The sequence below is a fragment of the Ctenocephalides felis genome, unplaced genomic scaffold, assembly GCF_003426905.1.
Source record: "Ctenocephalides felis isolate EL2017-DRISC unplaced genomic scaffold, ASM342690v1 CF-g0.4_SCAFFOLD_00845, whole genome shotgun sequence".
Classification (NCBI taxonomy): Eukaryota; Metazoa; Arthropoda; class Insecta; order Siphonaptera; family Pulicidae; genus Ctenocephalides; species Ctenocephalides felis.
The window spans coordinates 5,720,201-5,736,810 of record NW_020536999.1 but is presented as its reverse complement, the minus strand read 5'-3'; the positions used below and the strand labels follow the sequence as shown (position 1 = coordinate 5,736,810).

General features: G+C 31.2%; 3 protein-coding genes across 3 annotated transcripts in view; 2 read left to right on the top strand and 1 right to left on the bottom strand.

The window, feature by feature from the left end:
* Positions 1-16,610, top strand: part of LOC113370319 (Krueppel-like factor 9) — a 526,951-nt gene that overhangs the window by 219,304 nt on the left and 291,037 nt on the right. The window lies entirely within an intron of this gene.
* Positions 1-16,610, bottom strand: part of LOC113370373 (glycine-rich protein 5-like) — a 294,863-nt gene that overhangs the window by 262,481 nt on the left and 15,772 nt on the right. The gene's annotated exons all lie outside the window — the stretch shown is intronic.
* On the top strand, positions 438-15,875 carry LOC113370263 (supervillin-like). Its single transcript, XM_026610938.1, is given in 9 exon segments — positions 438-546; positions 2,260-2,446; positions 5,151-5,282; positions 7,262-7,415; positions 7,479-7,639; positions 9,314-9,742; positions 11,762-13,027; positions 13,030-13,604; positions 15,374-15,875. Coding segments are annotated over 8 exon segments (3,090 nt in total). The 5' UTR covers positions 438-546; positions 2,260-2,316; the 3' UTR covers positions 15,617-15,875.

The following is a 16,610-nucleotide window of genomic DNA, read 5'->3' as shown; positions in this document are numbered from 1 at the left end:
ATTACTTTTGATACAATTTTGACTCATTTTGATACAATTTTGTAATCCTTTATAATATGTTCCATCTTACAAGATTATGTTGGGTTTTAATTATTGTTGGGTTGGGTTTTAATTATTGTTCTCAATATTTATCATTGCAAAAAAATTGTTTATTACATAAGTTTATTAGTGTGTATTCATTGATATTTTTTTTCTAAATTCTAAATTTTTCTCATAAAATTTCATCTGATTATTCCAGCATTAGTAAAATTGATTCAATGTATAATAATTACTGAAGTCACTTAGCCACAGCAAAGCGTGCCAGGGACAGCTAGTATATATATATAATTTTTAAAATTGCCAATAGATTAATTCATTTTTTTATATTTTTAGGAACCTTTATTGAGTTCGCCACAGCCTGCTTGCATTCTGCCGCCGCCTGTGCTGCAGCTGCAGCAGCAGCAGCAAAATCAGTTCAATTCGCAGCAGTCGCAAATTGTTGCACAGCAGGATTCTGGAGCAGCTGTCTTGGCAGAACGATTGGAATGTCTGGAGACTGCTTCACAGGTAAATAGATACAAATATATATATATATATATATATATATATATATATGTATATATATCTCGATAAAATGATCCGCTAAAACTCGAAAACGGCTAAACCGATTTGGCCAGTCTTAGTCTTGAAAAATTCGTGCCAATCAGTAGGTTGTCGGAAAGGTGAGATATTATTTGAAATCCGCGTAGAAACTTTACATTTTAATTTGAACATTTTTGTAGAAGCGTAATTTAAATAAAACAATGGACGGTGGCTAATACGTCAAATGTCAAACGTTTTTGACAGATGATGTTCAATTACGTTTAATAGGATGTTTTACGTGAATATTATTTAATTATGATTAAATTGTAGTAAGTAGTTTTGTTTGTAGTTTTATTTCTACACAAAATCGTTAGTAAACGGGCCGCAAGTGTTACTAGAAACTCAAAATATCAACTTTTTTGAAATGTTAATATGAAAATGCACTTTTTGGCATATTTTGCTCAAACACGGTGCTCTGAAAGATCTCATTTGTATAATTATATACTCATTGGTATTTATAAAACATTTTCTAGGTTATATTATTTTTTATTTATGTTATTTAAATTCAGAACCTAAATTTGGTATCGATCAAATGGACATTTTGTCGAATAACATTTTCCCAGTTATAATTTCCCAGAATTTATCGAAGAATAGATAGTAATATATGAAAGGTCCGGTGTTAAAAAAGTTCACCACCAATGTAACCAGTAAAATTAAGCATTGTTTAACGACAATATTTGAAAGTAGAGGGAAAAATTGTATAACCAGCTATAACCTTGATTCTCATGACTTGCTATCGGAGATATAAATAATCTTTGAAAATCCATAATAAAAGTATTTTCTTCCGTTGGTAGTTTTTTAAGCATTAGTTAAAAATGTAATTATTTTGTAAAATACCTTTAAAATTAAAATTAGACATTAAACCTGTTTGCCACCTGGCCGTTCCAAGTTACCACTCCTATAGGGTAAAAATGTTTAGATAAAGAATTTTTGAAAGACACCAAAAAAGCAAATTTCTACAATGACGAAGCAGCTGGTAGTTTTACTGAACGTAGTTAGATAATTGTTCGTTTGAAATGTGTTATTCGTTGTGATATAATTGGTTTGATTTTTATAATATAATTATTAATATTTGCTCATAGTCAAATTGGACTTTTGTGCCTCGCCCTGCTCTACATATATACTTTTTATTAAATTTACTTTAATTCATCGAATGTTACTTGAAACTTTTCAAAAAGCAGGTCAAGCAAGAAATACTTAATTTATTTTCTATCTATCCTCGCAGAAATTTGAAAATTTTGTACAGACTCCGTAGTATTATTTACAATTAGACACAAAATCCAAAATTCAAAAGCATCTGAAAAACTTGAAACGTAATCAATAAGTCGAAAGACCAAGAAAGACTTGGATTGGATTATACCATGTTTTCTATAGAAAGTGTATAAAACTTCCAGACAAAATATTGACAAACTAATGGGGTTTATAGTTTTTATAATACCTTATTGTATATAGCAATCAAACAACACATCCTTATACACTTAAAGTATTAATATTTTTGATTCTCTAGAAATTGTTTGGAATATACCTTACTTAGCAAAACAACGTTTGCCGGGTCAGCTAGTATATATATATATATATATATATATATATATATATATGTGTGTGTATTTATAATATGATATGTCTATTATTATTTAGGGTTGGAGGAGGAGGGTAGCCCCGGCCGACGCAGGCAAATTCTCTGTCGCCGGCCGAATGCCGGCGGTGGAAAAGTCGCGGTCAATGTTAGCCGTTGTGGCTGGAGCAGGCGGAGCAGGAACACCCACGTCGAACGATCAGAGAAAACGGAGGTGCCCACCGATGAATAGATTCCGCAGCAGGACTGGTGAGTTTGATAACAAAAACTTATTTATTATACACAACACATGATTCAAATCAGACACACAACTGCGACTATCGAAAACTATTGTACCCTATGTTACGTAGTTATAGAATTTATTAAAACTCTCCTTCGATAATTCAAGTTGCTGGGTTATAATTTAACCCTTGTAGCTGTGGACTGTATTAAACATCTCATTTGTTTATTATTATTCACAACATTTATCACCTTTGTCACACGCAGCTTGTTACGCATATGTTGCCCTTTACTTTAAAATAGTATCGTCAAAAAATACCATACTTGATTCTGAAATATTGTTTTCAATTTGACACTGATACCATTTTAATATCTAGTTACTAGAGTGATTAATAGGTTGCGCAAAAATACATATAGGCTGTTGAACGAAAACCTTGTAATAGGAAGTCCGTGTTATCGGAGGGATGTCGCATTTTTAGCTCCGCGTAGTATGGAGACCGCGTTTTCGGAGTGCCACGTTAACGGAGGGTTGTCTGTATATATATATATATATATAATATATATATATATATATATATGTGTTAAAGAAGTTAGTTTGTCTTAAATCAGTAACTAGCGTATGGCACATAATTTTGCACTATCATATATACATTAACTTGTGTTTTTGTTTTTGTTGAACAAAGCATAGCAATAAAATATATTTTGCACGAAAAGAGTAGTTTATGTGTACATTCCCGAGGCAGTTGTGATTTAAGACCTTATTTATATCCACTGATGATGACATAAAATTCTATATCGAAACGTTTGTAAAAAATTAAAGATTAACTTCTAAATCTTTGCCTTTTATTTGATGTATTGCCCTTGAAGAACTTACTCATATATATTATATATATATAGATTTCGACGATGAGTAGAAATAAAACTGTATTTAATATAAAAGAACAAAAGATTTTTTTTTTAGTTTCTGCTCCTCCACTTACGATACTCAAATAACATTTTAATTAGATTAAGATTTAAAACAAAAATAGTTTTAATATTTTAATTTAGCCAAGTGACACCAAAATTCTTGCCTAATTTATCCATATTGTCTAAAATTAGAAAACCAATATTCATAATCATGTAATTTATTGCTAATTTTTATAAAGTCTTCCGTGCTAAATTCAGGTTATGCAAATTGTGCTAACAAGAAGTACGGCTTGTTTATTCACATACACTTATAAAATAATTTTTTAAAATTTCAAGTTTATCAAAAAGTTGCATTAAAATTATCAAGTCTTATAATAAAATAAAAATAAAATACTTTAGAGTAAACATTTTTATATTGTCATTGCAGTATTGCATATTATTAATGCAACTCGAAATCTTATAAGTTTCTGAATTGAAATATTTGTAATTCAAAATTATCTTTTTGCATCATTTGAGCAATTTTCGTCGCAATTTTGTTGAAAATTCCACAATTCTGTAAAGAGGAAAAAAAGTTGACTTAGAGACGTTTTGCAGAATTCTATTTCATTAAACTAAATTAATTTCTTTCTAAGTATTTATCCTCAGTAAAATGCGTTGATAGTAATAAAAGTGTGTGAAGGCTAATTAAAAGCAATGATGCTCTTTGTTTTGAAATTTCAAAACTAACTATCTTATACACACAAAAAATTTAGTTTTGATCATAAAACCGGAGAGTTTCCATTTGGGGATAGTTGTTGTCACTAGAGTACTAAATATTATTAATTTAACTACAAGTTTAGAAAACGGAAAAACTTATTTAATGAAATAGTTAATAAATAGTTTTAATTCTCATGAAGCAACTTGAAATCTTATATTAAAACAAAAACGACAAATTTCTGAAAAATAAATAAAATAAATATTTGCAATTTGAAATTATGTTTTTTGAATATATGACTAATTTTTATCAAATTCCTTCATCATGAATGAAAAAGAAAGTTTCTTGAACGTTTTGCAGAATCCTTTTTTATTAAACTAAATTAATTTGTTCCTAAGTAAAAAAAATCTTCGACGTTTTGCAGAATCCTATTTCATTAAACTAAATTAATTTCTTCCTAAGTATTTGTAAAATGCATTGATAGTAATAAAATTTAGTGTATGTGTGTATGTATCTATAAATAATGTTTTCGATTCGATAATTTCCGATAAGTGTGACTATACACGTACGTATTGCAAATATGTCGACGGATAAGAAAGTGAAAGGTTACTTTACACATTACATGTACATGATACGGTTATTGGTCATTGCGAATTTATTTATTATTATTGCATCCTGCATTTATTGTAATGAAAAATGCAGTGCAGTCTAATTACTTCATTATAATAAAATTATAGTGAAGTTATTTTTTGACATATTCTTACGTTTAAATATATATGCGAATTCAATCTTTCGTCGACGATTTCGGCAGCACGGATTAACCAATTTGAATAATTCAATGCAAATTTGGTTCCTATTTAGGGCAAGACATGCTCGTTGGTAAGGAAAAGTTAAAAAATGTCATTTGGTTTATTAAAAAATATTTTTTGGTAGGCAGATAGACAAGTAGATAAATAGAAAAGTAGACAGGCAAATAGACAGATCGACCAATAGACAGGTACAGACAGTAGTCAGGTCTACATATAAATCATCTACAAATCACATTTATTATTGATTAAGTCGATTATTCACAAATATTAGAAAGTTCATACAACTTACCTCAAGGCAATATTCTATTTTCTATTTTTTTTCTAGCAATCTCTTCCAATACGAGCCCAACTGCAACTGGCCCCAGTTCTGCTACACAGTTGACGAGCACTGTTTCCGGATCGCCCTTCAAGAGGAGCATTTCTGCTCCAGGAGCACCCGAACAGGACCTCAATTCCGGTAATTTTCATATACATTATTACTTAAGTTCATATTTGAAGTGAATTAATTTGTCAAATCCTGCTCATATGTGCACTATTCAATCTGCGATCAATGAAATTAGTGCAGTAAATGGAGAGGAAAAAAGCGTGTGCCCTGTGAACTTTTTTACTGTGCTCCAATTTGCTTAATATTTTGGAAATATGTTAATCTTAGTCGTAAGTTCAGATTTGCACTCCGTCACCATCCCCCGCATTAATTGGATTATAACTCTTTTAATTCTGATTTTATCACAACTTGTAATATACTATTTTAAAGGTAATTAAATGAGCTACAACTTTCTCTATCATAAATTTTACCGTAATTTCTCTTATTTTGAAACGGCGAAGGGTTAAAGGGTTCGAAAGACACTTTGGTTGGACAGTCGTGCACTCTTTAAACAATCATAACTTTATCAATATTTGTGTAACAGAAACATAATAAAAAGCAATAATTAGTCAGAAAAAAACCTTGAATTTTCATCTATATACCTTTATACGTATCTTTTAATCTTTCGGATATATAATAATGAGGAATTGTTCTTTTTTTTATATAGATTTTTTTTTCATCAAAACATGAGTTTTTTGAAAATCGTTTGTACTAAAGTTGTGATATTTTCTAAAATCCATCAATATCTCTTAAACCAATTTAATTCTAGATGGAATACGATTATTTCTAATTTTGGTGGAAATGGCACTCATAAACTATTTGATTTAAATTAAAAAAAAAAACATTGTATGAGTCTTTTATTTGCATGATAGCTCACTCATTTTACACGTAGAAGTACTCATTTTAAAGCTTATTTTGAGCACTATAAAACCCCATTTTTATATCTAGCTTAATATTGTTCCTAGAACACTTTATAAAACACCAATTTATTAAGATTATAATTAACATATTTTGTTCATTACATGATTTTTAGTTAAAATGGAGATATTTACAACAAAAAACGATGAAAAACGCCAAAGAGAAACGAATTTTCAGTAGCCAGTAACTTGAAACGTATTTGCTTTTTTGAAAAACATTATGAAACATTTTCTCTTATAATTAGTTATTTTATTGATATCTGACGTTATTTTGAAAAAAATAATAATACTACATCACTGAGAAAAGGATGTCATCCCAACCGGGAAGTGGCAAAGGAGTCTAAATTATTTTCACTTTTGAACTTGAGAGTAAGATGAACCTAATTCCATAAATTCATACAAATTGGAGCACAGTAAAAAAATTCAGGCCCAAAACGCTCCTATTGACTTGAGTAAATATTCCGTATCCAATGCCAAATATATGAATATTTGACACAATGACACTTCTAAATAATTTTTTGAATAAGTAATTTTTTATAAACACGACTGCATTTAAAAGTTAAAAAATAATAATCAGTCGAAGTGAATTATAGGCTAAGTTTTATGTGCGATCGCTGACAGACGCATGCGCAGACTGCATCACCTGCTAGATGTTGACTGTAAATCTTATATTATTTTAATTTCTGGCACATCTCAGCTGCTTTTCGGCAATAATAATGTAGTCATTACATTTTTCTCCTTCATAATCATGATTATATTATATTCTAAGATAGCCTTAGCCTATAAGTGGATAGAAATGTTTGGCAAATGACAGTCTTTATTTGTTTTTAATGTCAAACTAAGCTTCAAATATTTTCAAGGTCAAACAATGATAAGCGGTTTTTTGTAATTTTTTCCATTTATTTCTACAATCTAACTTTCTATGAATCTAAAAGTTCTAGAAATTTTCCCGATCAAATTTCAGGAAGATTCATGAAAATCCGAATTATAGTTTAGGAGGATTAACCATTCATACATAGTTGTATAATCTCTTTACTTATTCATTATCTCTAATTACACTCTCTATTCTTACCATCATATGTCGCTACACAATAGTTACTCTTTTTTTATTACGTCAGCGTCATTTTTAACATATTTGTTGTGTTTTTTTTTCAGATACAGGAGGTGTGAGCGTGCCGATACCCCGTACAGACGACGAGACATTCAACGCGTTCTTCCTGAGCGCCACAGAGACTCCCCCTTCGAACAATTCTTCTGTCGAGATCGACAGCGTCGACCTGGACGCGGTGTCTAAGGACGCCCGACAAATGTAAGATGGTAAATGACAAGTATTTTCTGGAGATGTATTTAATGTTATTTTTTTATTCTTTAGGCTGGTTCTAAGGCGCACTGTGCAGGCACAGCGTGGCAGACGCGCCGGTTCGCGCAACCCGGTTCGAGCCCTCGCCCAACGCGAAGACCTAAGGGACAGCTACGCCGAAGTTAGGACGGATGTGGCCGATCGGGAATTGAAAAGGATGAAAGTCGAAAAATGTAAGTGGGAGAAATTTCTGAAGTAAAACTTCTTTAGGCGCGACTAGGGTGTAAATCCGTACAAGTGCAACGGAAGTGCGTTACGGCAGATAAGAGCCGATTAGATAAAGAGTCGAGTGCCAAAGATTCGTCATTCGCTCTCGATGATATCATTTCTATACGGGTCGATTGTGATCAGTAGTCATGTATGTGAATAGAGTTCTGCCGTTGTATGCGTACCGATATCAACAAGAAAATCGGCATAGATAAATAAACCTTTTTGAGTTACATCGTAGTACAAAACTTGATTTAACGAAAAATGCCTGAATCAGAAGAATATTTTACCCCGTTCGAAGAAATCGAATCGAATCGAAATCGAAAATATTTTTAGGCAAAACAGACATTACAGCTGTTCAAAGAATTAAAAATTTAAATAAAAAAATTACCCTGGCTAAGCACAGTCTAAGCACCACTCTAGTACAAATGCTTACCCCAGTGCGTCTAGACTGTTTATGTACTGGAGCAATTTTCCAATTTTGTGAAAACTAACTATTGAAAAATGCCACCAAGCTAAGCACAGTATAAGTGAAAATGTCGCACAGAATTATTTGCAAATGCGTTTAGACTGTGACTATATGGGAGCACTTTTTCAATTTTGTGTAAATTAGGCAACTATTTTTTTTTTTAAATTGAATTTGAAATGAAATGACGATTGTTAATGTTTTGGAGATAAATTGATTTGATTTACATTTGATTTGCTCAGATATAACAAAAGATAGCAAAAAATAATGAAAGTTACATTAATTGTAATAATATATTTGAAAACGTTTAAAATTTCTTGAATATTTCATTACGGTACGTAAAGTTCCAGCAATTTGCCTTAAGGCACGATGCCATACACCGCTAGTTTATTTTTAGACTCGTTTAATAAAATTTCATTAACAATGTAATTTTTTTGTACAAATCACATAGTTAATTTGCTACAACCTTTCACATTTGAAACAGCTTTTCAATAATATTTAACAATGTAATATATTTTGTTATTAATAATATAATAATATATTTATTATTTTTATTACAATATACTATTATTTATATATATCAATAATTTATATATATAAAATCGTTTTCTACTCGTCGAGACCTTTCAAACGATACCCCACATGTCAAAAAAGTTGGAATCTAATTGTTTTGAAGTAAAACTTCTTTAGACTCACTGAACGTTTTGTTGTAAATAATATTAAGAATAATTTTTTCAACATTTTCAAATTTCTAAAAAATCTAAAAATGTCAAAAGGGGCCGTTCAACTATTACGTTAGCACTATAGGGGGACGGGGGGGTTATTGATTTGCTTATTTTAGGCATTTTGGGTAAGAAATTTGCTTAACTTTTGCTGACAAGGGGGAGGGGGGGTAAATAATTGTAATAAATCTGCTTACGTAATACTTGAACGATCCCAAATTAAAAAGAAACAATTTTCTTACAAAAAAGAATATTTCGAAGTTTAAAAAAAAATCGGATATTTTCAAAAACAAAATCTAATTTTCGAAATTTTTCTACATTTTCAAAATTCAAAAATCTAAATTTTAAATTTTATTGATTAAGTAGAATATTTACACATTTCGGAGGAAGTTCATGTAACTTCCCTCAAGGCAAAATTACCAATACCAGCTAGTTTTATTTCTTTTCCTCAGTGGCTAAAGGCTCTTCCATGGCCGTGGAAGCCTTAGCAGGATTAGCAAGTAAAGAAGACTTCACAGCTGTAAACTTACGAAAGGCAGCAGCCAGTGCCTCGTTCACCATGGTCCCTCACAAACCCCTAATGCTCATACAAGTCAAGGGCAGGAGACACGTCCAGGCCAGGCTGGTTGAACCGGTAGCCTCCAGTATCAATTCTGGGGACGCCTATGTCCTGGTGACACCCGATGAGGTTTACTTGTATCTAGGATTATATTCGAATGTTATCGAGAGGTCTAGAGGCGCTGATATCGTGCAGTGTATACAGCAGAAGAAGGATTTGGGTTGTTCGAGTGGTGCTAAGGTTTACACGATTAATGAGGAGAAGGTGATGGTTGGGCAGAGTGTTAAAAAGTTTTGGACGCTGCTTGGATGTCCGGAAGGAGGTAAGAAATTGATCGAAAATGAAAATTTTTATATATCTTCACGTTTCAAAGGTTTCTAAAAAACATTCTATTCGTATTGATAAATAGACGTGCTGATTAGTTTTTAGCAAAGGCAGGTCTAGCCGTTTCGTGATACGCAAAAGGAGCCAAAAATCGTTATTCAGAACGGTCCGATTTGAATAATCCAAAAAACCTTTTATTTGTATTGACTAAATGAAGAACTGTTTACATTTTTTTGGTCTGGTGCAAATGCAGGTCCAGCTGTTATGCACTCTCAATTATTAACTTCCCGTAGGGCAAGTTATAGTAATCGCAAAAAAATTGAAGAGGAAAATTTTTGCATTTCTCGACGTTTCAAAGGTTTCTGAACATTTTGGCATACCTTAGAAAAAATGGATGTATGTGTGTGTGTGTGCGTGCGTGTGTGTATGTATGTTCGGATACAAATTTTCGTCGCCGATTTCGGGAACACGGATCAACCGCTTTGAATAATTTAAAAAACATTCCATTAATTTTACAAAAAATTTCGTAGTTTTGAAAATTTTCAAAAAAAAAATCAAAAGTTTCGAAAAAATGATTTTTTACAAAAAGAATATTTCGAAATTTTCAAAAAAAATCGGATTTTTTCGAAAATATCCCAATTCTTAAAAAAAAATCAAATTTTCGAAATTTTTCAACATTTTCAAAATTCTAAATTTCGAAAAATTCCTAAAAATGTCAAGATTTAAAAAAAAACGATTTCTTGCAATACAGAATATGTCGAAATTTTCAAAAAAAATCGAATATTTTTAAAAATTCAAATTTACGAGATTTTTCAGCATTCAACATTCAATTTCAACATTCTAAATATAAAATTTTTTCGAAATATATCACAATTAAAAAATAAAAGATTTCTTACAGAAAAGAATATTTCGAAGTTTTTTTAAGAAAAAATAGGATTTTTCAAAAACAAATTTAAAATTTTCAAAAAAAATCAAATTTTTCAAAATTTTCAAACATTTTTAAATTTCAAAGAAGAATCTAAAAATATCAGAATTTGAAAAAAATGATTTCTTATGAAAAAGAATATTTCAGAATCTTCAAACAAATTGGATTTTATCCAAAAAAATTCAAATTTTTCAAAAAAATAAAATTTTCGAAATTGTTCAACATTTTCAAATTTCAAAAAAAAATTAAAAATGTCAAAATTTAGAAAATAAACGATTTCTTACAAAAATTAATACTTCGAAATTTTCAAAAAAAAATTCAAATATTCTCAAAAAAAACCAAAATTATCAAAAAATGGGTATTTAAAGTTTCAAAAAAAAAAACAAATTTTCGAAATTTTTCAACATTTTCAAATTTTAAAATTCTAAATTACAACAAATTTCTAAAATTGTCAAAATAAAAAAAACGATTTCTTACAAAAAAGAATATTTCGACATTTTCAAAAAAAAATTAAAGTTTAAAAAAAAATCAAATTTTCGAAATATTTCAACATTTTCAAATTTCAAAATTCTGAATTTCTAAAAATGTCAAAATGAAAAAAAAACATTTCTTACAAAAAAGAATATTTAGAAATTTAAAAAAAAATGAATATTTTCAAAAAAAAACTTTAAAAATATGAATTTCTAAAAAATGTCAAAATGTAAAAAAATACTAATTTCTTACAATAAAAAATCTTTCGAAAACTTAAAAAAAAAATCGGATTGCTTCAAAAATTTCTAAATTCTCAAAAAAATAAAAAAAAATCAAAAAAATTTTCTCAAAAATTTGTCGATCTTTTAAAAAAAATCTATTTTATCAAAAATATACAATTTAAAAAAAAATGGACAAAGTTCTTGTAAACATATACAAAAGTTGTTAGTAGAATACGCTCGTCGACCATTGAAATTATTTAAAACAATTATTGATTATTTGCATTCCTCGAATTTTTAATTACGGTACGGGAAGTTCCAGCAATTTGCTTGCTGGAACTTCCCGTATTAATTTCCGTATTAAATTGATTAATATTTTTACTAGTTAATATTTCTTACCCAGGCAAGCCCGTCAAAGCCGGTCACCCCGACGAAGACGAGTTGTACGAGTCCGGCATAGTCGACACCAACATGGCGTACGAGCTCCAAGGCGACGAACTCGTGCCCTTAGAAAAATACTGGGGCGGCATTCCCAGAATATCAATGCTGGACCCAAGTAAAATCCTGGTGTTCGATTTTGGTTCCGAGATGTACGTGTGGAACGGCAAAACCGCCAGCATCGATGACCGAAAAAGTGCTTTGAAACTAGCCCAAGAATTATGGGCCGAAGGCTATGATTACTCGAATTGTGATGTGTGTCCTTTGAACGTGACGGAGTTATTAGGTGATCGGGGTATGCGTGATGATGATGTGGTGAAGGCTAAGAAGAGTGATACTAGGCCTGAATGGGCTTTGATTGGTAAAATCAATCAGCATATGGAAACTGTGCTGTTTCGCGAGAAGTTTTTGGACTGGCCTGATTTTTCGCGTGTGATCCAGTCTAAAACTTTAGACAACGGTGAGGAAAAGTGCGCGGATGCTACTATAGATTTATCACCGTGCAATGCCAAAACAATGATCGACACTAAACCATCCTTGCCCTCGCTGAAACTAGAAACCGATGAAGTCGGACGCGGTGACTTTCATTTCAACGAAGAGTTGGGCAAGCGTTGTGAGATTACTACTGTTAAGGTCACGGTGTGGAGGGTGCAAGAATACAAATCCAGCGAGTTGGATGACTCCAAAATCGGGCATTTCTATTCCGGTGATGGTTACGTCGTCCGGTGGCAGTACCTAGTTTCTGTCACCGGTCGCGAGTTGGGGGGTAAGCCGTCCCGGCATTCCCTATCCGGGCGTGATCGTTGTGCCTATTTTTGTTGGCAAGGACGCACCGCCACAAATATTGATAAAGGTGCTGCAGCCTTAATGACTGTACAATTAGACAAAGAACGAGGACCTCAAATCCGGGTTGCACAAGGCCGAGAGCCCCCGGCGTTTGTCAACTTGTTCTCAGGCGGTATGATTGTGCATGAGGGTAAACGCGGTGAGACTCGGAGTGATAGGTATAGACTATACACTTGTAGGGGTTGTGTGCAAAACGAGGCTGTTTTAGAAGAAGTGCCTTGTAGTATGCGCCAATTACGAAGCAGGGCTTCTTTGGTCTTGGTGGATACTGAAAATAACACTATTGTGGTTTGGCATGGTGCACGCAGTTTGAAGCACGTTAAAGAAGTCGCACGCGCGGCTGCTACAAGATTGCAAAGCACCAAACCCCAAGACTTATTTGCATCGTCAACCAAAAAGTGACTTTATCAGAAACCACTGAAGGCAACGAAAACAATACATTTTTGGAAGCCTTGGGCGGTTGCAACCGTAAACTTTACGTATCCATGATCAAATCAACAACCAACACATTCGACTACACACCAAGACTCTTCCACTTATCGAGCATCTCTGGAACCTTCGAACCAACAGAAATTTTATGTCCTCTACGTCATGATACCCTGCACACTCCATTTCCGTTCTCCCAAAGAGACCTATACTCGGTCAGCCAACCTGCGATATTTTTACTGGACAACGAGACGTCTCTATGGTTATGGCAAGGCTGGTGGCCTCCTGGACAAGATATGGACGATGATACTGATTCTGCACTTTTGGGGTCTGACCAGACTGGTTCTGGTGCTGTTCGTTGGCAGGCTGAAAGGAGGGCTGCTATGCAGACTGCTGTCGATTATTGGAAGGTCAAACATGGTTCTGCGAAGGATGTTAAGGGATATCTGGTGTGGGCTGGATTGGAGCCTTTGGAGTTTACGAATTTGTTCCCGGTTTGGCAGGACAGGGACGATATTGCGGAAATCAACATGAAGGTGAGATAAAAAACCGATTTTTATTCATTTTTTTTAACCAACTTGCTTTGCTAGTTTTAATTTCTTCAGCAATTGATATCTTTAGAAGAGTTTTTTAATTTTCTTTTGTACAAAAAATGAGCAATTTAGAATTTGTACACTATTTTTATTCTATTGAAAAAGACCTTTCAAATGATATCCCACATGCTATAGGACAAAGAATTTTAATTTTTTGAAGTAAAACTTCTTTAGACTCGTTTAATGAAAATTCATAAAAAGTGTAATTTTTTTTGTCAAATCACATAGTTAATTTTAGTACTTGCTACAAGCGTTTTGCACCTTACACATTTGAAACAGCTTTTTAATAATATTTAACAATGTAATATTTTTTTTAGAATAATATAATAATATATGTTGTGTTTTTATCACAATATACACTTTTTATGTAAAATTCGTTTTCTACTCGTCTAGACCTTTTAAACGATACCCCATATGCCAAAAAAAAAGATGGAATCAATTTTTTTTAAGTAAAACTTTTTTAGACTCGTTTCATAAAAATGTATTAAAAGTGTAATTTTTTTGTACAAATCACATAGTTAATTTTAGTATTTGCTACAAGCATTTTACACCTTACATATTTGAAACAGTTTTTCAATAATATTAGGACCGAGTTTTATTCATTTTTTTTTATATATATAAAATAATAAAAAAAAAAAAGAAAAATTATATTCTTGTAGAATTTTTTTTTGTAGAGAAAATTAAAAATTTAGAATGTTTCTATATTTGGATTTTATTTTAAAAGACCTTTCAAACAATACCCCACATGCCATAAAATTTACATTCTAAATTTTTTGAAGTAAAACTTCTTTAGACTCTTTTATTGAAAAATCATTAAAAGTGTGATTTTTTGGACAAATCACATAGTTAATTTTAGTATTTGCTAAAATTGCTTCACACTTTACACATTTGAAACAGCTTTTCAATAATATTTAACAATGCAATATTTTATATGAATAATATAATAATATATGTTATGTTTTTATTATGGCATATTAATTTTTTTTATAAAAATCGTTTTCTACTCGCCGAGACTTTTCAAACGATACCCCACATGCCATAAAATTTACATTCAAAATTTTTTGAAGTAAAACTTCTTTAAACTCGTTTGATAAAAAATCATTAAAAGTGTAATTTTTTAACAAATCACAAATCTATATTTAGTTCTCGTTACAAAGGTTTCACACCTCACACATTTCAAAATTGTTTTCAATGAACTTTAACAAACTAATATTTGTTGTTTTAATAATATATAATGTTTTTTTACAAATTACCCGTTTTTTTATAAAAATCGTTTTATACTCGTCGAGACCTTTCAAACGATACCCCACATGCCATAAAAAAGACACACTAAAATTTTTGAAGTAAAACTTCTTTAGACTCGCTGAACGTTTTGTTTTAAATAATATTTAAAACAGTCGGAAATGAAACGTTTTGTTTTAAATGAATTGATAAACGGTCGGAAATGAAAGAATATGCAAAATTTTGAAAAGTTTTTACGTTTTGCATCGACTTTGCATTTTGCTTATGACATAATATACATATATATATATATATATATATATATATATATATAGTACCTGAGTAGTATAATATATTTTTTTTATAATCGTTTTCTACTCGTCGAGTCCTTTCAAACGACACCCCACATGCCACAAAACTAGATTTCAAATATTTTGAAGTAAAACTTCTTTACTCTCCAGATTGTTTTTACCATTTTTATCTGTTAACAGGAGGGAAAGAAAGCAGGCGAGCCAATATCCCTCCAAGGCGAGCTGTCTCAACTGACCTGCTCCACCTACCATCCAGATATCCTCCTCCAAAGACCTCTACCCGAAGGTGTAGACCCTACAAGACTAGAACTCTATTTGGAGCCAAGATACTTCAAGGAACTCTTAGGATTGACCAAGGAGGAATTCAACGAACTGCCCACGTGGAAACAGACCAAGGTCAAAAAGGACAAGGGTTTATTTTAGACTTTTTTACACATTTTTTATATTTATGATATTATCGAAAGGCAAACGACGATTTTTTAAATAAATGTTGAGATTTTTTTGGAAACGTCTTTTTGGATACTGCCTCGGAAAAGTGATACGCGAAATTTGTATAGATTTAAAAAGTAATTTAGCTTGTAAGTATATGCATATTTATTCATTTTTATATATATGATATGATGACACGACAAGGTAACTTAAACGTAATCGATAGTTTTATTGATAGATGAATTTTTTTGAGGTCTTGAGATAAAAAATACTTTTTCCTCAGAAACAGCTCAATTATTTTTAATATTCATTTTCATAACATTTTTATATTCTACTCATCGAGACCTTTCAAACGATACCCCACATGCCATAAAACACAGAAACAAAATTTCTGAAGTAAAACTTTTTTAGACTCGTTACGAATACAATTTCGTTGCAACGTTACTCATTTTACGTAATATTGAAAAACAAACACTATTTATTATAATAATCAAATTTGGAGCTGTTTCTGAGGACTTTCTATATATGTATATAATTTATGTTACGCATAACTTTTTTCTACTTTACTCAGTTTTTTTAACATATTTTTTTGAGGTCTTGAGATAAAAAAATACTTTGGTATAAGAAAGATCTCAGAAACAGCTTCAATTTTTTCATGAATTAAAATCATTTTTATTTTCTACTCGTTGAGACCTTTTAAATGATACCCCACATGCCATAAAAAATAGAAACTAAATTTTTGAAGTAAAACTTCTTTAGGGTCGTTTAATACAAATTCGTTAAAAGTGTAATTTTCTTGCACAAATCACACAGTTAATTTTAGTATTTGCTACACACACATTTCAAACAGTTTTTCAATAAAAAATAGCAAACTAATATTTTTCTATTCAATTTTAAAAATACTTCATTATAATATGTAATGATAATATTTATCGTTTTTATTACTATATACTCATTTTTCTACAAAAATCGTTTTCTACGCGTCAAG